General features: G+C 50.2%; 1 protein-coding gene across 1 annotated transcript; it reads left to right on the top strand.

Annotated features, from left to right (window-relative positions):
- The first annotated feature begins 1,231 nt into the window (after positions 1 to 1,231).
- Positions 1,232 to 25,408, top strand: LOC124487886 (spermatogenesis-associated protein 16-like). The gene is made up of 9 exons (XM_047050261.1): positions 1,232 to 1,753; positions 2,454 to 2,599; positions 6,088 to 6,177; positions 12,291 to 12,375; positions 15,324 to 15,477; positions 16,360 to 16,569; positions 20,077 to 20,219; positions 22,455 to 22,538; positions 25,064 to 25,408. The coding sequence occupies exons 1-9, from the start codon at positions 1,232 to 1,234 to the stop codon at positions 25,406 to 25,408; spliced, it is 1,779 nt and encodes a 592-aa protein (XP_046906217.1).

Genomic DNA, 25,408 nt, shown 5'->3' with positions numbered 1-25,408 from the left:
TTTTAAAGGTTGTAACAATATTTTCGAAGCCAAGTTTTGAAAGGTTGAAACTATTTTCGAAGCAAAGTTTTGAAAAGTTGAAAATATATTTTCGAAATATATTTTTGTTTATAAACGTTTGCATAATTCATGAACTTGATGAGGACTCTACTATAATCTACCTTACTTTGCTTAAGGCTCCTCTTCTCATCTCCTCCTCTCGCTTCATGGTGACAAAGACAAAGTTTTGAAAGGTTTGAAAAAAGGTTTGGATATTTTGGGGGGAAAGGTTGAAAAAGAAAATAAACGCCAAAAAATGCACCACCTGCTTACTCTGATTTGGAAAGTGCCACATGCTTGGAACTTACTCTGGATACTCATGTTAGTCCCGTCAATGTAGCCTACAGTAAGAATATAATGCTGGGATATAGAACAGAAATTAAATTGGGGGTGCATTTCACGGCAGGGCTGTAGAATTGAATCGACAGCAAAAAATCTTTGCCCTCAATCAAATTGCTGCTCTCTTGACTTTTTCTAGATATGTTTGCTTAGTCACCCAGTATTTAAAACATTTAATTATAGTTTAAAACTGTTTTGCTCCTGTTTCTGTAAAATTGCTAAACTACAGAACTGACTGCCGGGATATACTGAAAAGCCTTCCAGATATAGTGAAAATGTTCTCACACTCTTACATACTCAAAGCTTATGACTCATCCTTATGAGACTTGATATTATTTTATTGTTACTCGCATGGGCCGCTAAGACGTAAATGACAGCCTCACTCATAGACATGTCTATAGCCTCACCTGCTTAAATTCCAAACACGCGTCCATGGAATCTACGCAACATGTGCGTTTTTCTTCGAACCTCTCACATGTTGTTGTTTTACAAACCACGTGCAGATTATTGAATGTATATCTGTAATCATACAAACAAGAGAAACACTGGTAAGCAGCCTATTATAGTATTTTACGATATATGGCTACGGCACAAACACACATACATTTTTGGTGTAAACCGATCGATTGGCCATTTCTGTCGGTGTCTGTTCGCTATTACAGTCACAATGTTGTTTAAAGTTGTTTAGACAATGGGAGAAGAGAGTGCGATACCCACGCTTTCATTTGGTAAAAAGGATAATCTTCAAGGGATTTCTTGAGGGAGGGGGGGCGGGTTGATGGCATCTTCTCTGAGGTTTAGTCACTATGTAAAAAAAAAACTTAGGCTTGTTGTGTCTTTCAGACTTGTCATGATGTCTTTTTTGGAAGTTGCAAAACAGGCCCACACTGACAAACCCAACCAGTCAAGTGTGGAGACTGCCAACACAACCCGTTTCCAGACACCGCAGCAGACCTCGTGTTTGACCAAAAGAAGCACAGCGAAGATGGACAACAGCCAACCAAAGAGGAGGAAGACGGACTGTGGAAATGGCAGAGACCTTCCGCTGGAGGGAAGGCAGGGGGTGGCGCGCTCTCTCCAAGGCCTGTCTCCACGACTACCCCGCATCTCGCTAAAGACACTTCTGGAGGTTGAGAACACGCTGGTGCACGGAGAGGAGCGGCTCGGCCCTAAGTCCCCGATAGCCCCCTCCTCCTCTGCTGCCTCACAATTAATGTGTCAGGGCTGTGAAATAGGGGGGCCTGCAAGTGGACCTAATCTCAGCTTTCTGCCTCAAATTGACAAATGGCTGGTTGTAGCCATACAAGCTGCCGACTCCTACTACCAGCAGAGAAAATACGGCATGGCTGCCAGTCGCCTCACCACCGCTCTGGAGGTACTTGATATTTAAATTAAATCTGGACGCGCATAGTCCTTCTTTATGTATTTATATATTTATATATTATTCCTTATTCACCCAGTCAACCAATAGATTCCATCATTATTTATGGCCTTTCCACTCCCTCTTTTGTTCAGAACTTGTGATGAATGCTTTAGCAGCTACCACAACAACCCCAAGCAGTATAACATGCATTTAAAAAAGATCTTGTTGTACACGTGACACATTTACATTGAATTATAAAATATGACACAAATTCCAATGTAGCCTACAGTAGCCATTACATTTTTACCTATACAAGCCCCTATGTTTGATATATATTTTGAAATTATAAGTCACCGTTGTCACAACTAACCCTTGCCTACTACCTTTACATTATTGTCACTAGTTGGTAGACAAGGTGTTAATAAGCGTTTGTTTGCAATTTTTCATAATATTGTTGCTCACAGCACAAAGGTTCTGTCTCATTAGATGTGTTCGACTTCATGCAGCGGCGCTGAGAATGCCATTGGCTGCTTCAAGTCAGCCGGGCTGCAGGCGGCTGCAGGCGACGTCAGCGATGCATGAAGTCGAACGCACCTATTGACTACAGTAGAGATTATTGCTAGGGCATGGTCACATAGTGCTTCAATGAACATGTTCTGGTCTGACTGTATTCATCTGTTATCTTCGTCTGTATGTGTCTCTCCCCACCCAGCTGTGCTCCAAAGGGGCCGCCCTGGTGGACCAGCTGCATGCCGACCACGAGGACATCAGCCGCCTGGTCAGCTACCTGGAGGCCAGGCTGGTGGTGTGCTACCTGAGGCTGAAGAGGCCAGAGCTGGCCCTCAACCATGCACACAGGTGAGGGGGCTGGGTGGTAGAGGGGCTGGGGCGGGGAGAGAGGCGGGTGTCGGAGGAGATGAGGGGTGGTGCTGTGGTGACGAGGCGGGAGAGGCGGGTGGGGGTATGGGAGGGTCGGTCGAGTCTGTCTCTCTCTACTGGCTCATTAGTCCCTTCTAGCAGAGATATCCTGTATACCTTTGTTTTCTTTTTTTTACCAGGGAGGATTTTTGACATACATTATACATGTGTTGTCTGTGTATACATCGGCGCATGTGTGTTTATGTCAGGAGTCGAGGGGAGTGGAGGAGGGGGGGGAGTGGAGGAGGGGGGGAGGGAGGGGAGTGGAAGAGGGGAGTGGAGGAGGAGGAGGGGGGGGAGGGGCGGGACTCGGCTTTGAGTCCTTAGAGGGAGCTTCAATCAAACACAGCCCTGCGCATTCCGCTCCTAAATGGATTTTGCATATATCAGTTTGTTTGGCGGGTGGGCAGGGGACCTGACAAACAACCTGGCTGTTGTGACGGAGGAGAGGGTTGTGAACCGCTTGCGTTGACAGCCCTGTTTTCCTGATGCTTGTTTTAGAGTTTCAGGGCGCCTTGCATGCACATGAGCGTGCACCTGTCTCATATCTCCTGGTGGTAAACCCCACCTCTCTCTCTCTCTGTGTCTTTGTAACTCTCTCTCTCTTTCTCTTCTGCTCTTGTCAAAACCAGCCCGTCTCTTTGAGTTTGTCATGTACAAACGGTTATTTTGAGATCCCCGTTGTCTCCATCAGACTGGGAACACAAAGTTTCTGTTCCGCTCAGGGAATCTGACTCTGCCTCTTGTTTAAAAGCAGATTTGCACCCCTCCTTTTTCTTCCCCCTGAATGCAAGTTTGTTGTACACTGACATACGGCGTGAGAACTAGTCTGTGTTTGGTTGGTCTGTGTTCTTCAGGCTCTGGTGCAGATCAAACATTTGTTCTTTAGCTGTAAATAAACCCAGGAATAGGGACCAAGCTTTCTGACTTGAGTTCTTTGACAAATGAAGCTTAGTTCTTCCTCTTCTTCTTCTACTTCTACTTTTCCTTTGAAAGCCTAGAGGAGGAAAGAGGAGGAACCCACGAATGCGTCAACGGCTGCATTTCCATTTTGTAGGAAAAGTTTAAGTGGAACCATTAAGGAGGAGGAACTATAGCTTTTAAATGTGCTTATCCAACCTGATGCCAGACGTTTAGTTAAGGCTCCAGACGAATGGCTGTAATTATCTTGGGTGGGGGCGGGTGCTGAAGGAGGGGAGGGGTGTTCTTAAGCCAACCCCTCACTCAGGTAATGGTTCCCATTTCAAAACGAAATGGGGCCATAAACAAGTTAAGTGGAAGAAGTTTGGTGTCTTCAATGAAAAATATGAATGTGAGTAATAAAAACGAAACTAATGCGTGAAACCTATGAATAGATTTTAAGGGAATCATCTCTTTGTACTTGTGAGATTCTTCTCGTAATAAAGATGACAGGGTCGTCGCAGCTCAAATCCACCCTCTCCAGATGGAGGTTTTGACCCACTTAGAAAAGTGAATAATGACGCACCAGTATCTGAGCTGGGTGTGAGGTTATTAGCGAGTAGACTGGCTTCACCATGCCAGATCCAAACGCCTCGTCATCGGGCTTTCTCTCAGAGAACGAGGGAGGGAGAGAGAGCAATGGTGAAGGGGTGTTAGAGTTGGTGCGTGTGAGGGCAGCTGCAGAGGAAAAGAAAACACTTTTATTTTCAAGAGATGTTTTATCTTCTCCAGACCTCGGCATAGCCTCAGCTTATGTTATTCAGGCATTCTTAAGGTCCTTACAGGCTAGCTACAGCAAATGACCTTGTTCCATCCAACTTCTGCAAGGAATTTGATGGACGCAAGTCTGCCTGGCATTGGTAAGAATAGGTATTGTTTTAGTGGCATGCAATAGAAAGATCAATGGATAGCCTTATTGTACTTCTGGCTCTCAACCTCTTTCTCTAATTTCACTTTATCTCTGTCGTGTCTAACTTTCTCTTTTCTCTCTTTCTTTCTGTTGTCTCACTCATTTCTTTCTCTCTCGCTTTCTGGCTTTCTGTCTCTATCTCTGCTTAGCTCGACCAGGAGATTTTTCTTCACCAGGTGAGGTGTGTCCTTCCGTCGGCATGTGGCTCATGGAAGCCAGTTTAGACGTTCAGCATGCAGCCACGCTCGCTGTGGAGTGGGCTTTGGGCCGTGAGCCTGGGTCCCGTGACGAGCGACTGTCGACGCTAAACCCCATACAGACTCTGTAGCAGACGAGACTAACTACGCTAAAAGGATGCTTTAGTAGGGTAATGGGCCTTGTGTTTGATCGCTGTGAATTATTCAAGCGACGGTGAAATGTGTTGGGGATGCAGCCGGAATGGGGGCATAGCAAGAACGGTGTTGGGAAAACAAAGGCTCGCGTAGGAGCACACACTAACACACACACACACACACACACACACACACACACACAGTCGACCCACACACCGATCCAGAGGAAAAAACAAGCTGCCACTCTCGCCCTCTCTCTCTCCCTGAAGTAGGCTCCTGTGCACCAAAGACATTACACGAAGTTGGCAGTTAGACTTTCTCACATCATTCCCCCCCTGCTTTTTAAAAGCAGGCCCCATCAAGGGAGATGGGAGGGGGAAGGGAGGGGGGGGGGTGCCGAAGGGGGGAGGAGGAGGAGGAGAAGGGGGAGGCTTGGACGGTTGCCTGGATGTCTCGTCCTCGTGTCACCGGGTCAAGTCTCTCCACACGTCGGGGGGGGGGGGGGTGAGGAGCTCCGCCCCGCCCACTCACACAGCACGTCTGCACCGCGTCTGACGGCTCCTCGGGTGGCTCCTCTCTCCGGTTCCGTTTCTCAGCCCGCGGGAAACGCGCTCTGGTACGCCCCCAGACCCTCAGAAAATGCTCGATACTTTCACGACGCCGTACTTAATCCAGGTAATGACTGCCTCGTTTCGTTCGCCGCAAACGATCGCCTCGGAGACGGAACAGAGATCACGTCTACATCTAATGTGCAGTTGTATATCTGATGCTCGCTCTGTCTCTGTCTCTCTCTCTCTTTCTATTTCTCTCTGTGTGTCCCCTCATATTCATCTCTTCTTCTGATGACCTCATAAATCTCCAGAGATAGTCTGCCATATGAAAGGCCCGCCCCAGCTCAAAGCTACCTCTGTGGCTGTGAGGTAAAGCTTCCATCCTCATCTGTTTCTCTGTCCCACACGGCAGCAGTGTCGTTCCACACACACACACACACTTGTAAGAGGCCCATAACGCCCATGACTCTTTATCCTGCAGCTGTATTAGCAGAGCCTGTTTGGGGCTAGGAACTCCCCCTGGGCCACCCCCCCCCCACACACACACACACTGTAACATCCTCTGCAACAGGCTCTGCAACCCAGACAGGAAGCAGCAAAGCAGTTTAGTTCCATCACTGGGATTCACCTATCCCTCTCTCTCTCTCTCTGTCCCCCCCCCCTCTCTCTCCTCAGGAGTGTCCACCTGAATCCGGCCCACTTCCAAAACCACCTGAGGCAGGCTACTGCGTTCCGCCTGCTGGGTGAACCATGTGCCGCAGCCAGGTACGAGTCCACCGCCAGGGGATGAGACATTGGAGTCGACCATTACTGTGTGTGTGTGTGTGTGTGTGTGTCAGATAGGCGGGCTGGCAGGCAGACGGATCGAGAGTTAATTAGGGATGATGGTTTGTGTGTGTGTGTAAGTGTGTGTGTGTGTGTTGGACTCGGATGTCATCATAACCCACAGTGAGTGCATCAGTCTGTCCCTCCAGGAGAGAAACATAGGGTCACAGAGACACATAAATAGTCTAACTGCTCGATGGAGTACGAGTGGTGACTGGAGGACAATTAGACAGGTAATCATCCCCCCCTGTAATGCTGCCATAAGCCAGATAGTGTGAGCCACAGAGGTCTGCACATGTTGTTAATGTACCATTTGCACCCAAATGGCCTGGCTATTAACTGTATGACTGACTGTCTACCTGACTGCCCGCTCGCCCGCCTGTCGGCTGTCTGTAGGTCTGTCTGGCTGTCAGTGCCACAGTATTTTCTTCTTTATTGGATCCCGGGGTTGGGGAGTGTAGCAGTTGCGATTTATTTAGTTGCTGTCGCTTTCACATCATCGTTTCTTGTCTCTGTTGAAGTCCTGGCGAGAAGATTCACTGGCCAGTTATTCCCTCGATAGCTCTCTCCGTATTTCTCTTTCTCTCTCTTTTTTTCTACCTCTCTACATCACAGACACTCTGCCTCCCCCCCCCCCCCCCCCCCCCTCCACCATCCACCGTTTTTCCTGTAATGTCTTGGGGCCCAATTAGATCAGAATTGGAAGGCCTGCCTACTGATCAGAAAGGAGAGGCTCTCTGCGTTTTGGAGGACAGGAGTCTGGCCGTCCGCGTCATCGCTCAGCCAGGATTAGATAAACGCTCTGTAGCAAGGTCACCCCCCCCCCCCCCCCACGCCCAGCGGTCGGAGCGACCCCCGACTGGCACCATGCCTGATGCGGACAGAGGGAGCTGGAGGAGTGGGCGGGGGTGAGAGGGGTTGGGGGGGAGGAGGGGGGGTGGGGGGGCAGAGTGGAGGGGTTTGGGGGAAGAGGGCCTCCAGGGGAAGGGAGAGCGGAGATGGAGAGAAGGGCAGAGGAGAGGAGCGGGGCAACGAGGGAGAGGAGGAGGATGAGGTCGGACGAGGGTGGTACGAGACGAGGTGAAGCTGGGTTGGGGGGGAGGGGGGCGGGGGGGGGGACCTAGGATGGAGCTCTGCCGGACCGACTTCAGACTGTTCCGTTCCCCTTCGGCGGGTCAGCTGCTGCTGACGCGACTGCACCCATCCCTCCATCTGTACCTCCGTCCGTCCCCAACACTTCCAACTCTTCCCTCCGTCAGCATGTTCCCCCCCCCCTCCGAATCAACCCAGATTAGGCCAACGGAGGGATGGCGGCTGTCAAGGCCATGCAGATGCATTCTGGGATACCCAAAGCTATTCGCTTCAGAATTCAGTGAAATACGTCCTACCAAACTGTGCCTTGAACAGTGTTTACTGCAGTTCAAAGGCCTCCCGACAGGAGAATCTCCCCGTTCTGGATGGTTACATTAGAATATTACATTTGATCATGTTACCGTTTAATAATAGTGAGACTTCTACAGTAGTGTGGGCTCCTAGAGCCATTGATGTTCTGTAGATTTGACTAAAAAGGCTGTATCAGAGCTAATTATATGGTGAGGAGAATGCACGCTGCTTCGGGTGAGCTGGCAATTAGGCGACGTCACTTTGAATATTCTTTCATTCAAACGGAAAAGTATGGGGTTTTCAACACGGGGAACGGCGTTGTCAATATTAGCGGAGCGCGTTTTGAAATCCCTCTTTTGTTCCCTGCACAAATCCAATGTGTTTTTCCCGCTCTCTGCAAACCTCTGCTGTGCTCGGCGCCCGAGGAGCCTGCCCTGGAATATCGGGCTTTGTAATTTCCTCTGACATCTGGTGCACTTTCCATCATCAGACAGTCATCTGCAGACACATTAGGGGTTGCCACCCCTGAGATTTAATGGAGAATGTTTATTTGACGCAGTGACAGCACCGGTGTTAGGGAGAAATCTGTCGTGGTGATTCTGTCTCTCCGTCTCTCTCTCTGCCCTTCCTTTTATCTAAGAAAATATTTTACAGTAGATCTGTTTTTTTGAGGCCACTTGGAAAGCAATGACAGGCAATTAGGGGGTCATGTTTTCTGGAATGCGTTACAAGCTGGTAATGTACTTTGTGTGAAACGTGTAGCTTTGAGGTTCCAGTAAGGTGTTCTGACCTAGTCTTGTAGACCGTCTTACTGCTTGTAGACTACTGTAGACTTGTACCCTCATACATAACTGTAAACTTAGAGGCTACTGTCGACTTGTAGATGCATAACTGTAGATGTGTAGGTAACTACTGGAGTCTACTCAAGACAACTATAGACTACTCGTTGGAGCCCATATAAGCTGCCATCGTCTGATCTCCAACCTCGAACAGTTATGTGATGTGGTCTTATGTGGTCTGCTGGTGAGAGATGCGTGTGCGTGCGTGTGTGTGTGTGTGCGTGCGTGTGTGTGTGTGCCAACAGTTTTGAGTGCAGCCTCCAGCAGAGTCCCGTGATGGCAAAACGCCTCATGCCACCACTTGACTCCTCAACATGTGGTGATGGATGGACTAATGGGTGGTTTGTAACACTTACTCCCTGTTCTACCGTACTGGAGTCAACATGCTGTCTGGGACTGGCTGTCATGTGAGGCCAGCAGCAGACCAAGTCTCACACACACACACACACACACACACACACAATATATAGGAAATCAGGACCCCTCCCTCACCCCTCCTTCTAAAGTTGTTCAGAGACTCCCTCTCACCCCTCTCTCATCCATCAACCTCCTTTTGTTTCTCCTCTGCTGCCAAAATAGTGTGTCACATCACACAGGTCCAACACTCTGCCCCCATGGTGGGCCATAAGCCCCCCCACACACACACACACACACACACACACACACACACACACCCCCGCCTGGCCCGCCCGTCACAGTGCCAGACCGGACTGTCGGTGTGTTTATTATCTTGGTTTGAGCTCAAGCAGCGAATCCCTCTTCACTTCAAGAGTTCTTGGCTGACCTGAGCTGGAGTCCCTGGCCCCTCTGCGTTTTGGCAGTTTGGTTTTAGCTTCCCCTGCAGAGCGTATCCTGTCACCCCCTCTGCTGTGACATACCTTGCGGTTCCATCACGCTGACAAACAACCCATAACTGTTATATTACACCCCTCCCCCCCCCCCTCTCTCTCTCTTTGTCTCCTACCCTTGCCCCCCTCTCTTGTGTGATGTTCACAGTTGTCAGGTATTTTGTGAATGCATACGCTGGGTTGTTCAGGGCCACATAGGAAAGTGTAGCGGGAGGGAGGGAACGAACGAAGCATTGTGATCGCTTTCTCTTGTCGCTATCCCTCCCTCCCTCTTCCTCTTTCGCCCTCTATCTCTGTGCCTGTGTCTCCCTCCCTCCCTCTCAGGTAATAGAGTTATTGATCAGGCAGCCCCTCCTTCAGCCTGACGCTGTGAAGAGGGGGATTAAGTGGACCATCTTCATTATTGGCAGCCTCTGTTTATACCCTCCTATCCATGTGTGTGTGTTTGTCTTTGTGTCTGCTGGCGTGTGTGCGTGGCCTTGTGTGTGTGTGTGTGTGTGTGTGTACATCTGTGTTTATGTACCTGCATATGTAGATGGGTTCCTGTGTGTGTGTCTGTATGAAGTGGAGCAGTGCTCTATCTTTGCTTGCTCTTTATGATGCGGTGTGTTTTGCCACGGCATAGCGTGACTTGGAAAATGTTAGATTGTGGAGGGAGAAAATCAAGCAGTGTCACACAGCATCTGTGTGTGTGTGTGTCATGATGACAATAACAATGATTGACTACAATAGCCATTGGCTGAACGGTAGTTACCCTGCGGTGTCGTTGCCCATCAGTCGTTCATTGGATCTGCATTTGGAACTGACAATTTACATCGGAGCTCTTGTCAGAGAGATCACTAGATGTAGTCCCGGCCCATCACTGTTCCCTGTCTGTGGAACGTCTATTGAGTTTGGACCAGTCTATCATCTGGTCATGCAGTGTGTGTGTGGAGAAGAGGTCTGCTTCACTCTCCTCCACACACACACCTTGTGGACACACACACACTCAATATTCCCTTCTCTCACACACACATTTAGTGTACTGTAATAGCCCATGTACAGAGAGAGAGACACACACACACACACACTGTCCCTTGGAGCTGCTATTGGTATAGTGGTGTCAGAGGAACCAATCAGAGCCAATTAAATGTGATTATCATCCGGTGATGTCAGTGCTGCGACAGCGCCTTGTCAACCCTCTCCACCATGATGGATAGAGCTGTCTGTGCAAGGCAGTGGGGGTGTGTGTGTGAGTGGGATGTCTGTGTGTGTGTGTGGAGGGGGGGGGTTGGGATGGGAGTCTGGTCGGAATCTGGCAAGTCGTGTATCAAGTGGATATCAAGACAGGCCATGATGTGCATCCAACACACCAGCCTCTGAACCTCTGCCAGTTCCCTCCGGACTCTGCGGCGTCTAACGAACCTTTTATCTTTCTTCTATTTGTTACTCTACACTAACTGATCGCTATTCTTGAAATCCACTTTAGAGAAGTCCGTCAGGTGTAAGGGGTGCCATGGTGATCATGACACTTCTCTGTATAAGGGGTCAACACTGTTGAACAGTAATAACACGTCTGTCATGATGACTTTGTGTGTTATATGAGGAAAATATGCATCTTGGACATTGATGATTTCCTTATTTGTCTGTATTTCTTGTTGTTCAACGCCCCCTGTGTTCCGGTGGCTGTGTGCTCATCAGTGGCAGTTTGTGCTGTTTGTATAGCCTGGAAGGCCTCCTCAGTCTTGACACATGTTGTGTCAGGACGAATCAGACGACCGCGGGCCTGACATGTAGGGCAAACACACATACGCACGCATGCATGCACACTCGCCCCCGATCGCACGCACTCCCTCCCTAGCCACACGTTCACTCTCCGCTCCCCCCCCCCCTCCTCCCGGCAGCCCCCCCCCCTCCCCCCAGGTATTGAGTGTAAATGGGGCGTGTTCAGATCAGACTCTTTAGGGTGCTCTTTCATAAACAAACAATACCTGCCCTTGTGAGATCAGTTAAGTGGCAGCAGTGGCCTTAACTCCAGCCTGGGGCCCAGAAAGGGAAGAGAGAAGAGGGGGATCATGTGACTGTAGGGATGGCAGTGTGTGGCTGTTCATGTTCTGGGTTCAACAGAGATTCATTCTGACACGGCGACAGCATCCCAAAACGGAAACCTCTGGGGTGTCTGTCTGTCTGTCTGTCTGTCTCTGTCTGTCTGTCTCTGTCTGTCTGTCTCCTCGCAACACTAGGTTCTGTTATGGCACCTTTGTTCAGGTAGCGCACCAGATAAGGTCTGTTTGTGATAAGACTTTCTCTCTGTGTGCATCTAGGAGCCTGTACTAAGCCCGACTCCTATTATGTCTCTGAGAATTGAAGAGATGTTGTGTTCTGTTGTGTTTTGTCCTGTCCTGCCTGGTTCTTTATTGAGCTTTTTCCAGACAGTAGGGTCATGGCTGACTGTGCTGTAGCTGCTGCGTGTGTGTGTGTGCGTGCGTGTGTAGTTTCATCCAAGCCGTCTGGAATGCATTGATGTCCGTCTCTACTGAGTCCATCCACCCTCTCTCACTCACTCTGACTCTCTCTTACTCTCTTTCTACCCACTTTCCTTTCTTTCCTCTGCCCTCCTCACCTCTCTCTCCTCCCTTTCTCACCTCTCTCCTCACCTCTCTCTTCCCCCTTTCTCACCTCTCTCCTCACCTCTCTCCCCTCCCCCTCACCTCTACCTTCCTCTCTCACCTCTCTCCTCACCTCTCTCCCTCCCTCCCTCCTCACCTCTCTCACCTCTCTCCTCACCTCCCTCCCTCTCTCACCTCTCTCCTCACCTCTCCCTCTCTCCTCACCTCCCTCCCTCTCTCCTCACCTCTCTCCTCACCTCCCTCTCTCCCTCCCTCACCTCTGACCTTGCCAACCCTCCTCCTAACACCCTGAGTGACAGATATTTGACTCATCTCTGTGTGTGTGTGTTTTGGTGTGCACGTGTGTGTGCATGCATGCGCGTGTCTGTCAACAGGAGCGCCATGATTGCTGACTGGCTGTACTGTCTGTCCGGCGGAAGCGAGCGCCACCTCAGCAGACTCATCAAACTCTATTGGCAGGTGAGAACGGATGGGCGCCCTTGCACGCCGGGGAGGAGGGGGGGCGGCCACGCCGGCCAATCAGAGGGACCCCTCGCCGTCACCTGAACGATTATTGGCTAAAAGACTGCCTACCATGGAACTCATGGCAGCATATCAATCAGGGGTGATGATTGCCAGGGAGACCTAAACAGTTTATAATAGACAACCGTTAAGGATGTGTGTGTGTGGGGGGGGGGGGGGGGGGGGGGGGGGGGGGGGGGGGGGGGGGGGGGGTTGACCTCAACACTTGTCAGGCTGAGGTCACTGCCCGCATCATTGTGTGGGGTATGTTTCTGTATTTGAAAGCAGTGTGTGTGTGTACATGTCTGTACGGATGCTGTGTGTGTTTGGATCGTGATTTCAAGTTTTAATTGGCATTATTTAATGGTATATCCGGGCTCCTTTTGCCCCTAGTGGTTAAAGGGGCAATTGACTGGGTTTTTTGGGTATTTCACACTGTTCCTTAAGGTCTCCGAATAGGGTATGTAACATTGGTTGGGTTGAAAATGGCCCGTGTGCTGTTCTATGCCCTGTGACAGATCCTCTGAAATGTTCCCGGGAAAAAACACTAGCTTTTCTCCTTTTATGGTATGCTCATTAATATTTAGATGAGCTGCGCGCTGATTGGTTGGTTATCAACGAGTGAAGCTGGGAGCAAAAACGCAACACGGCCAACTGCAGCACTGAAACACCGAAGTTGGAGACTTGAAATAAAAACGCGCAAATAAATCTATTGTGTCTACACAACACTGTTTTCAACAGATTGACTATATATCATTTGAAATGATAACATTACTTGTTTCCACTTCTGTTGTTGAAACTGGATTGATTTAGGTGGGTAGAACGTTAGGCTACAGCTTAGCAACCAAACCATATCGTGATTCTACGCAGCTTCAGTTAGTTAGCTAGGCTAGCTCTAGATATCTTGCTGTAAAATAACATGACAAAGATCTGGACAAACATGCATCGTGAATTGTAGATTTTCATTACACAGGTTATTTATTTGAATGAAACACAGTCAGGAATATGAATCAACGTTAGCCCCATTGCCAATAAACTAGGCTAAATTATCACACATTCTACCTATGCTCTTGCGTTAACTAGCAAGCTAAACTTGTTTACATGCCTACAGTCTAGGTGTTACTAGTAACAGTTAATAGCAATGCTAACGTATCCTGTATCTAGAACCTGCCTTTCTCCAGTTTTTTCAAATAGATTATCTAGACAGGCGTTAGCAATAAGCCAGACTGCAGTTTGTTTTCTGGCTATTTTTCGGAAGCTTCCCTTCTAATGCCGACTACAGCTAGTCTAGCTAGAGTCATTTGATGTGTGTAGAAACGTATTTAGCATTCTACCTGGTATGCTATATACAGGAAACGTTAGCATTGCTAATAACTGTTAGCAGAACATCATACTGTCCTTAGCTTGCGGTTGAAATGAGCATACGGTTGGAACAGCACCTCTTTCCAGGTTCAGCTTCCTAGCATATCCTGCTTGAAATTGTCCAAGGTTGTCAAAACTGTCTTGGGTGAAATGTTCAGAGCAAATGAATGATTGAGTGTCAAACTTCGCCGGGATCTTCTCATAGACAACAGCAGCCATGCCTGTTGAATGTTTGGCTCCTTGGGAAGACTGTGAGTGTTAGCCTTCCCTGTACAGCCTGGAACACAGCATTTACGACCGTGGTCCATTTTCAATATCCTTGTTATAATTCAAAACGTTCTTCTTTGTAATTCCTTATAAGTAACCTACACAGAGCAGCGCGCAGCTAAACTAGTATCGGAGATAGACCTACCTCGGGCTGGTCTGGATGTAAATTCTGGGGCGTGACAAAGATACAGACCAGAGCCAATAAGAGGGCGATCACCGGTCCTACGTAGGACCGGTGGCTTTGTTGAAAAGCTAGCGTTTTACAGCCAAATTTTTTCTTTTTGAGATTTGAATAAGAAAGAGGTGTCAATGGACTTTGATATTCACGGTATGTCCAGTTTACCCTCCGAACTGTCGTTTTTCAACAATGACAAGGTAAAATCGGTTTTGCAGTCAATTGCCCCTTTAAAAACGTTTGAAGAAATATGGCACTTGATTTTACATTTACATTTAGTCATTTAGCTGACGCTCGTATCCAGAGCCACTTACACTTAAGTACAGAGACATTCCGCCGAGGCAAGTAGGGTGAAGTCCCTTGCCCAAGGACACAACGTCACATGCATGGCCGGGAATCGAACCCTCACCGTTCAGCCCCCTGACGCCCCTGATGTAACTTATCATGGGGAGGGGCTGTGTATGATAAATGGCCATATGCATGGATCAGTTTGAGTATTTGAGACAGCCCCCCAAAAACAACCACAACCCTTCCCCGGAAGGCAAAGTGTGGTGATTCTTTAAGAGGAGGACAATGTCTGCTGAAAGCTTGCAAGGTTACTGAGAAGTGTTCGGACTTACAGCACATTCCCCCAACTTCTCTGCGTTTGCCCCCCCCACCGCCATGGAAACCAGGCAAGGCATCGAGTTTGCATTCAGAGGACAACATGAAGGCTTTGCGGTGGGTTCTTTAAGTGGGTCTGTTCCCTCCATCTGCATCCAAGCCTCGATTTGCATTCGCTTGATGTGAGATGAGTGGGAGATAGCAGCTTTTAGCGTACAACACATCAAGCACCTTCTGTTTCTATTCACTGCCATCCCATGCGAGTTCAAGCGCGTGTGTTTGTGTGTGTGTTTGTTTGTGTGCGGGCGTTGGTGCACGGCGCGTGTGTGTGTCTTTGTGCTTGCATTTATTTATCCTGACAGGCGTTTTAAGAAATGGTGCCATTTTATCCATCCGCCGCAAAGACCTCTCCTCTGGGTCTCTTTGTGAGAGAGACCCAGATTCTGCAAAACAACTCTACACACACACACCACCTCACCCCTGGTGTCTCCGCCTGCAGGCCATGTTGGAGGAGGCGATCACCTTGGAGGAGGGCGTGTCCGTCATGTTTAGCCCCGCCCCTTGCTTTGGGGAAGCTCTCAGCGATGTCATCGCCAGGGCAGAGGAAGAGTTCAGGAAGAGGCACCCCACCTTCACTGAGTACCTGTACACAGGTAACACACAAACACACTATACCTGTACACAGGTAATGCACACACACACAAAGTACCTGTACGTACCACACACACACATTCTCTTCGCTCTTTCTATGTACCAGGCAGGCTCCCAGCTGGATTCAAAAGCACTGCTTGTCATGTAAAGTACACTGCTTGTCATGTAAAGTAGCATGATAGCTCCCAGGTTTCCCTAAGGCATTGTCCTCGCCTGCGTGCGTGCGTGTCTGTGGCCGTGTGCGTGCCCAGAATGAATGTAAAAACCTTGTGGCAAATGGTTGGAAAACTTTGACTCGGTCGGCCTATGTGCTCCCCCACATCAATTTATTGCTCTTCCACGCGTGCGAGGACTCCACTGATGAACGAGCGCCCAGACTGGAAGGACGCAGGGCTCAGGGCGTCCTGGGGCTGGTGGAGGGCAGAGAAGAGTGGAGAGGAGAGGAGAAAGGGAATTGTAGATGGGGAAGTGGAGGCGTGAAGCGATCTGTGTGAATCTCCCAAGGCTTGGACCAGGGCCTCGCTCTCCCCCTCATCAAGTGCAGGAGGAGAGAGGGTGGAAGGAGGAGAGGAGAGTCTCCCAGGAGCGTGGTTTGTGCTGGTCCTGACCCCTTCTCCATCCTGCTGTCCTCCAGCCGGACGTGCTAACGAGGGTGGGAGGAGAGGGGGAGGGGGGACTGGAGGGTGAGGGTCAGGGGGGGAGGGCACTGCCTTCTGAGGGGGGGGGGGGGGGGTCATCAGTAACACTTCCCACACGCACACACACATCTCACACACTTCATTGATGTCCAGCCTCACTCTTCTTTGTGCTGAACTGGAGCTATACCCCGTTGAATCTAAATGAAGCTCACCCTTTCCCCTGACGCCCCCACCCTCCTTCTCCAGACCCCAGCGGAGACCACGTCCTCCCCCAGACCAGAGACTGGAACTTGGGTTTGACTCCCAGCCCGTCTCCCTCGACCCAGCCCCAGACATCCTCCCCCTCGGGTTCATCCTCCCAGCCCCAAGCCTTCCTCCTCACCCTGGGCTTCAGGAGGAGGGAGGAAGGGGTCTTCCTGGAGAAGCTCCAGACCAGGAGCTGGCCCTCCTTCACAGGTGAGGAGACGGATGCCTGCCTCCCCCCACCTGGAGACCTGTCTCACTCTCACCCTCTGTCTCTCTTTCTGTCTTTCTCTCTCTATCTTCCCATTGTCTCTGTGTCTAACGCGCGTGCACATTTGACAGAGTTCTCCTTCAGGCTAGCAAGCTCATCATGTGATGGATCCAGTGTTGATGGTTCATTTATTTGGAAAATAAATTAAAGGACTGTCTGCCTACCTACTCACCTATGTATCTGCTCTCCTACCTGCTTGCCTGTCTGCCCGTCTGTCTGTCTCTGTCTGCCCGTCTGCCTGTCTGTCTGTCTCTGTCTGCCCGTCTGCCTGTCTGTCTGTCTCTGTCTGTCTGTCTGCCCGTCTGTCTGTCTCTGTCTGCCCGTCTGCCCGTCTGTCTGTCTCTGTCTGTCTGTCTGCCTGTCTGTCTGTCTCTGTCTGCCCGTCTGTCTGTCTCTGTCTGTCTCTGTCTGCCCGTCTGTCTCTGTCTGCCTGTCTGTCTGTCTCTGTCTGTCTCTGTCTGTCTCTGTCTGCCCGTCTGCCCGTCTGTCTGTCTCTGTCTGCCCGTCTGCCCGTCTGTCTGTCTCTGTCTGCCCGTCTGCCTGTCTGTCTGTCTCCGTCTGCCCGTCTGCCTGTCTGTCTGTCTGCCCGTCTGTCTGTCTCTGTCTGCCCGTCTGCCTGTCTGTCTGTCTCTGTCTGCCCGTCTGTCTGTCTCTGTCTGCCCGTCTGCCCGTCTGTCTGTCTCTGTCTGCCCGTCTGCCCGTCTGTCTGTCTCTGTCTGTCTGTCTGCCTGTCTGTCTGTCTCTGTCTGCCCGTCTGTCTGTCTCTGTCTGTCTCTGTCTGCCCGTCTGCCTGTCTGTCTGTCTCTGTCTGTCTCTGTCTGTCTCTGTCTGTCCGTCTGCCCGTCTGTCTGTCTCTGTCTGCCCGTCTGCCCGTCTGTCTGTCTCTGTCTGCCCGTCTGCCTGTCTGTCTGTCTCCGTCTGCCCGTCTGCCTGTCTGTCTGTCTGCCCGTCTGTCTGTCTCTGTCTGCCCGTCTGCCTGTCTGTCTGTCTCTGTCTGCCCGTCTGTCTGTCTCTGTCTGCCCGTCTGCCCGTCTGTCTGTCTCTGTCTGCCCGTCTGTCTGTCTCTGTCTGTCTGTCCTTTGCAGGCCCTTTCTCACGCCTGTTCACTGGAGTCGGTCAGGTGCTCCAGTCCTGGGCCGTGTTCGGTTCTGTTCTGTGTGTGCTTGTCAGTCGAGGCTCGCCATGTTGATGTGTGTGTGTGTGTGTGTGGTGTGTGTGTGTGTGTGTGTGTGTGTGTGTGTGTGTGAAGGAGCACCGCAGGGGTCGTGGCGTCCCGGGGAGGTGGAGAGGTCATGTGACATGCTCCGGAGGAGGGTTCTCCCCATCCTGGATCTGATCAACAGCACCAAGCTGACTGTGGGTACAGTAGAGACTCCCCCAAACACACACACACACACCGGTCAGTAGAGACTCCCCCCAAACACACACACACACACAGGACAGTATAGGGTCACACACACACACACACACACACCCTCTCACAGGACAGAAGCCAGGGCGTCTGAAGTAAACGGTGCCACACAAAGGCCGAAGACACTGATTGCCACAGTGTCGGTTACCATGGCACTGGTTGCCGTGGTAAAGAAACAGCACACCTCTCTGGCTAATAAGGGGGGGGGGGGGCTAAGGCTGGGATGTAGTTCATGTAGGGATGGCTAGTGGACTGTCCACCAGCCTGGTCAGGATTGGCTTCAACGGAGGTTTGATTGAAACATTACCATCAAACTGAAAACCAGCCATGTGTGGACAGGGGATGACTTAAAGGCACGGGAGATGCAGCGTTTTCAGCTCCGGCGTCAGTGGGACTGACAGAGAGGCTTGTGGCCCTGGAAACCATGTCGATTGTTGTTGCTCAGCTCCAATGTAGCATGGAAGGGGTAGGAGAGGAGGGTAAGAGAATAATTTGATGAAATATTCATAGGGAGGGAAAACAAGTGTTGTGAAGTAAATGGGGAGGAAGAGCGGGGCGGAGGGACGGGGGGGGGGGCGTGCGGTGTGTTTGTGTGTGTTTTGCCTCCTTGGAATCTTGAAACTAAAGAGTACAGGTCAGCTAGCATAGATAAACAACCCTGACACCTCAGCCACTGAACACACACACACACTTACACACACACACACACACGCACACAAACACTTGCACACAGCAGTCGGTGACTCGGAAAATTGATGCATGCTGTAGGATATGCAATCTGTAATAAAAAGACCATAACTTGGATGAACGACAGAGGAGGATAATTGCAGGACAAATCCTCCATCCCCCCTCCTGTCCATCTCTTCCTCCTCTCCTCTCTGCCTCTCCGCTCTCCTTTCCGCCTCTCCTCTCTGCCTCTCCTCTCTCCTCTCTGCATCTCCTCTCCGCTCTCCCTCTCCCCTCTTCGCTCTCCTCTCTGCCTCTCCTCCCCCTCTCCTCTGCCTCTCCGCGCTGCCTCTCCGCGCTGCCTCTCTGCTCTCCTCTCTGCCTCTCCGCTCTCCTCTCTGCCTCTCCTCTCTGCCTCTCCTCCGCCTGTCTGCCTCTCCTCTCTGCCTCTCCTCTCTGCCTCTCCTCTTTGCCTCTCCTCTCTGCCTCTCCACTTTCTCTCTGGAGAAAAAGGAGTGTCAGAAGTAGAGCGTCTGACCGAGGGCCTGGTTTTAGAGGCCAGTGACCTCAGCAGGGGCTGAAATCACTCCAGGGACTGGAGGAGGAGGAGGAAGGGGTGGGGGGGGGGGGGGGGGAGGCAGCCTTGAGGGAGGCGATAAAGAGAGAGGGGTGGGGGGGTGGTGTCCAGCTGAAAAAGGAGAAAGAATCATAATTTTTCAACATGATTTCCAGCTCTTTGTTAGAGGCTAGAAGGATGGGGGAATGTGTGTGTGTGTGTGGGGAGGGGGTTGAAAGGGGTAGGATAAAAGAGTGTGTGGGGGGCGGGGGGGGGGGGAGACACTTTGTCATGTTCCCACCGGTAATCCATGTAATCCACCGGGAGACACCCATGTATCCTCCTCAACCAGCACTGCAGCTGCCGACATAGCAGAGCCAGGGCTGCTGGAGCTTCCACACCCTCGCACCTGGAACCTGCTCACTCCCAGGAACAGGAAGTGCTCTGAACCTCATCTGAACTCTGAGTGCGATTGGTCGGTTGTCTCTGAGTGGCGATTGGTCGGTTGTTTGTGTGAAGCAAGAAGTGCGTGATGATGGTGGTGGTGGTGGTGATGATGATGATGATGATGATGTGGTAGAGATGCCAAAGTGGACGCAAACAAGTGATGATGTCAGTGCACAATGGAAATGAAAGATGTTGTCTTTAGTGATCCCGATCAGAGTGTGTGTGTCTGTGTGTGTGTCTGTGTGTGAATGTGTGTGTGTGAATGTGTGTTAGCATGTGCTTACATGCATGGACATGACAGTTTCTTCTTGGTCCTAACATGGATGTGTTGTGTTCTGAGTCATTAGGCAGGTTTCTTTCCCGGGTCAGGGGTCGTAGAGAGGCTCCAGTATGCTGACTTCCTGGGCCAGCTGCAGCGCGGCCGGGAGAGGACCGTCGCCCTCCAGCAGGTGCTGGCAGAGCTCAGCGTCGCCCCCTACCTGCAGGAGGTCAACCAAACCGACGCCAAGGTGGTGAGCAATGATTTGTTGTACTTGAGGACGATATATCAGTGCCCTAGTTGAAATATGCTGTGTTACTACAAAACTGGATGCAGTTAAAGTACCATTCTATAGTGGCTAAAACAGTCTGTGTTGTTCTTCATTTCATGAGGTATACCTCGTACTAATGCTGAAATGGTCTGAAATGTGTCTTGTGATGAGATTACGTTCTGGGGAAGGGTGTTTGTGCATGGAGGTTTGTGTACCATTGTGTGTGTTAAAAGAATGAAGAGTGACAGGCGTGTGTGTGTGTGTGTGTGTGTGTGTGTGTGTTAAAGAGACAGAGAGTGAGATGTTTGTGTGTGTGTTTGTCTCCCGGGCCATGGTGTTATTGAGGAGCACTTTAACAGCATAGAACACAGGCAAGAGAACTAGGCTAGCTTGTTTTAATAAAGTCTTAAATTATGCACACCAATAAGCAAGGCTTTGTTTTGAATATTTATGAGGTGGAGGAAATCAGCAAGGCAAAAGGCTGCCCCCTTTCATATATGGGAGTGTTTGTGTGTGCTAGCATGCGTGAGTGCTGGTGCGTGCGTGCATGTGAAATGTGTACAGTTGTTTTCATACAGAAAGTGGAAGATAGAAAAGATTAAAGAAATAAGTGCACGAGGGAGGTGTAAAAAAAAAAAAAAGGAGAGAGAAAAAATGAGAGAGAGAGAGAGAGCAGGGAAGGCTCATTTGGGAGACCAGAGTGTGCTGCAGCTCTATAATTGCCTCTTTACCAGATTAGTGCCGCACAGTGGTGAGATTAAGCCAGATCAATGCAATGGGATTGGCTGGGATTCTACCACCAAATCTAGCGTGAATTAGAGCCAGGAGAGATGAGGGGGGGGGCTTCTAATTAGTCTGACACGAATAGATACTTCCTGGAGTGGCAGGGTTCGATGTTACTCTGAGGGATGTTGATGATGATTGAACTCATCTAAATTCTATTTTAATGTTTTGTATAATAACACTAACAAAAGGACTACTGGTCTCCAGTATGTTGTGTGTGATGCAGCATTGCCAACACTGGCTGAGAGGTTTGGTTAGTGGTTTAGCGTGTAGCCAGAAGTGGCTAACTTGCCGCTCTATGTCCAGTCAGCAGCTTCATCGGATATTTGTTGGTTCTTCTATCCTGTCAGCTATTAGCAAGCTTTGTAGTTTGTTTCTTTTCTGTCAGTGGTTAGCAAGCAAGCTTTTTTTAGCATGTTTCTCGTCTCTCAGCGGTCAGCTAGTCTGGTAGCCTGGGTATAAGATTCAATATGCAAGACTCACCCTGGACCTGGACTCAGCCTGGGTGGAAAAATAACAAAATACTCAGACTCTCAGGAGACTTAATAATTCACCTCAACCCAAAGCTACAGAGCTCTATGAAAAGCTCCTGGAGAAAAAAGCACTTGTACTTTTTGAAGAAAGGATAAAAGGTAGTTTTTCAAACTAGATGCAGGCTGGGTTGCTATCCCTGTATGACTCTGTGTGTGTGTGTGTGTGTGTGTGTTTGTTACGTATGACTGTGGTGAGGCGTGTGTGTAAGTGTGCGGGGGCATGTGTATGTGTTTGTTAGATGTGTGTGGGGGGTGTGAGTGTGTGCGGGGGCTGGGCCTCACTCTCCTGCCACCCCAGCCAGACTGGCTGTCTGCAGATGAATGAGCTCTGGAGTGCCGCTCCATGTATATGAGCATCCTCCCACACACCTTGATGGATGAGTGCTGTTTGTCAATTTGTCCACATTGTCCTCCCTTCCCTCCTTCGTTCTGCCCGCCTTTCTCTCCGTTTATCGGTCTCTCTCCTCCTCTCGCTCTCCTCCTCTCCCTATCCTCCTCTCTCCCTCTCCCTCCCTCTCCTCCTTTCTCCCTCTCTCTCCCTCCCTCCGTCTCTTTCTCTCTCTCTCTCTCTCTCTTTCTCTCTTTATCACTCTCTCTCTGTCTCCGTCTCTCTCTCTCAAACTCACATCTCCCCTTTTTGGTATAAGCCTGACTGGCTTCAAACACAGCACACACGAACAAGACAGGCAGTCATCGTGTGAGGAATGAGGTATAAAAATCAGCGTCCGACAAATGATTTTTTAATTGGCTTTAAAAGTCTGTTTTAACTGAAAACTTTCGTCGCATGCATGTGGACGAGGTGTGTGGAGGTGTGTGAATGTGAGAGAGAGGGGGAGAGAGGGAGATAGAGAGAGGGGGGGAGAGAACAGCGTCTCTGATAATCTTTATCTGGGCCCCACAGCTGCAGGCGTTAATGGCTGACACAACAGACACCCTTGAAGGAAGGCGGACCTGCCGGGAACGTGTGTGGAATAAAATGCAAAAGGTAAATAGAGACAAAGGGAAAAGAACCATGCCTGTTGGAGAGGAGGGTGAGGAGAAAGGATAGAAATACACACAGAGACTGACACCAGTGGACCAGGTCCCTACCAGATGTGGTGGGTGGGGAACTACACTTCTACTGGTCCTGGTCCTGGTTTGGTTAGTCTGCACTAGCTTTCAGCTATTCCACGTTTATTCAAGCCATTGCTCTAATGGGGGTAATAAGTGGTAATTTAACTAGAACTGTACCATGGGCCCGTACAGTTGATCTATAATCCAGACAAGCCATTTTCACTTAATTTTACAGAAGAACAAAGAGTGGGTAGTTCATAATAATTTGACATTTTGCCTGATGTCGGAGGGATTTTTATTTCTGCGAACTCTGAATGTTGATGAACGCTGAGCTTTTCCACTGTCGTTTTAATGTGAGAATTCTGAGTCTATGACCCACTTCACGTGGGTTTAATGTGCCAGATTTTGCTTCAACTGGAAGGGGGATAATTATGGAGCTTGTCTGGACTATAGAGAGTGTGCCAGTTCAGTCATGATCTGAAACTGAAAGAGACTATTTTATGGATGATGTCTACAGTGTACTGACCCTCCTTTAGGTGGAGTCCCCCATCTGCAATGCATAGGCCCTTTAGAAGTGTTCATACAGCTTAATCTCACATAGATGAATTCACCCAGTTTAGAGGAATACCACCAGAAACCTTGGGCTGCATAGCCCACACGCACACACACACTGAATCTCACTCGATAAACACGTCCAGAATCCATTATCGGCGCCTCCTCTTATTTTTGTCTTGTCTGAGCGTGCCAAAATACTTTCTTTTCCAAGATAGCATCATGTACTAGTTTACAGTACTATTGTTTTGCTTCCTTTCCCTCATATAGACTTTTAAATGCTTTTACAGTTTACTCAAGATTGCCAGATACGGCTGTGTGCACGGTGGTTTTGACGTTTTTGTTGTTGTTGTTTTTTTTTGGGGGGGGGGGGGGGGGGCGGTGGGGGAGAGGAGGGGGGATGGGGGATGGGGGGGGATGGGCAGTCGCTGAGTCATTATAAGTCATTGCCGGCCCCTCGTTGTAAATTCCATTAGCCTACATAAAAATAACTGCACTTTTCCTCTCCTCCCTACTCCTCCTTCCTCTCCTCCCCTGAATCCGGCAGCTAGCATCAAACGCTTTCCGCTCCATAAAATATCCAGAAGGATCTCTCTCTCCCTCCCTCTTCATCCAGAGCTGGGCACTCAGACTGGCTCTGATGGGCCATATCCAACACACAAACATCTCAACACACACACACACGCATCCTAACACTCACTCACATACACACACACATATCTCACACACCCACACCCATCTCAACACACACCCATCCCAACGCACACACACATCTCAACACACACACACCAACATCAAAAAACGTGCCTGTGACTCACCTGGTGGTTTCCCCTCTGATGTATCTCACAATTTAGTCACGAAATGTGTCGAACGCCCAGATATCCCTCCTCAACCCTTCACTGTGTTACTCTGTCGCCGAGGAGATGAGGGGCTGGCAAGTGGGATTGACATATTTGACGGGTGTCAGCCATCTCAAAGACTGCCGTATGCCACTGTCTGGTGTAGATGTGCAAACTGTGGCCTCTGCAGACTACACACACATGCACACTAGGCTGGTAAGCCCCTTCTGCCCCGTCTCACTGTCACTCCTCATTGGCAGCCCTGTTTTCCAGCCCATCTCCCCACCCTCATCCGTCCGTTCATTTCCCATCTCCCCACCCTCATCCCTCCATTCATCTCCCATCTCCCCACCCTCATCCCTCCTTTCATCTCCCATCTCCCCACATCTCTCTGAGTTCTCCCCTACTTTCTCCCCTCCAGTGCAGATGGGCTTATCCCAGTGCATTCCCTCATTATACAGTCCCTTTTATCACTCATTTCACTCCCTCCCTCTTCGTCCGTCTCCACTCTCCATCTCTCTCCTCCATCTCTCTCCTCTCTCTCTCCTCCCTCTCTCCTCCATCTCTCTCCTCTCTCTCTCCTCCTTCTCTCCATCTCTCTCCTCCCTCTCTCCTCCATCTCTCTCCTCCCTCTCTCCTCTCTCCTCTGTCTGTCCCTTCTCTTGCCTTTTCGCTCGGCTGTGAGAGTGGGGCCGGGCAGCACAGTAAATTCCCAAGCCAAAGCCTTCACCTCGCAAATGAATAAGAGGGGGGGTGCAGGCCAAACCCTAGGTAATTACATCCCTGGTTGGGGGTGGGGGGGTGTAGGTGGATGTGGGAGGGGGGGTGGGGGGGTGGAGGCTTGGCTCTCAGCAGCCAATCAGTCACCAGAGGCTCCTCGTCAGGGTTCGGCCGCGCACAGCACATCGGTCTGCACCGTCGGCCTGTACGAGTCACTTCCTGTTTAGCTGTGTCGTACGTGGGCTTTACGCTCGTGTGTCGTAAGCATGATCAGCTGGATATTGTATAGGATGTGTAGGGCCAGTCAGAGGATCTGAGAGAGAGATGCGTGTGTGTGTGTGTTCAGGTGGGTCAGCTGGAGGACTTGGTGAGGCAGCTGGCAGAGACCTTCCGGAGGAACAAGGCTCTGAAGGCCGAAAGGAAGCAGAAGGCCCCCCCTTCCTCCAGGAGGAAGCACCAACGGAAAGGAGGGCCCCTCAAGGACACAAATGTGGCCAATGAGAGCTTTCACATCAGGCTCCCTCCCAGGAAGGACCCAGGCTGCGTCGAAGACCCGCCCACCAATTCCCCTCACAGTGAAAACGTTATTTCAGAAGCCACACTTCCTGCGGGCCCGGATGACGAGGCCTCTGCTGTTCAACGTCCCCCTGCTCTCTCTGGTACCCCAGAGTTTGGTCCACCAGCCTTGTGA

This window comes from Hypomesus transpacificus, unplaced genomic scaffold (assembly GCF_021917145.1).
Source record: "Hypomesus transpacificus isolate Combined female unplaced genomic scaffold, fHypTra1 scaffold_107, whole genome shotgun sequence".
Classification (NCBI taxonomy): domain Eukaryota; kingdom Metazoa; phylum Chordata; class Actinopteri; order Osmeriformes; family Osmeridae; genus Hypomesus; species Hypomesus transpacificus.
Note: the sequence above shows the minus strand (reverse complement) of the source record. Positions and strands in the feature narration are given on the sequence as shown.

Coding starts and splice junctions, on each gene's coding strand:
- LOC124487886 (XM_047050261.1), top strand. CDS start 1,232: ATGTCTTTTTTGGAAGTTGCAAAACAGGCCCACACTGACAAACCCAAC. Junction 1,754..2,453: donor GCCTCACCACCGCTCTGGAG/GTACTTGATATT, acceptor CTCCCCACCCAG/CTGTGCTCCAAAGGGGCCGC. Junction 15,478..16,359: donor CACTGAGTACCTGTACACAG/GTAACACACAAA, acceptor CTCCTTCTCCAG/ACCCCAGCGGAGACCACGTC.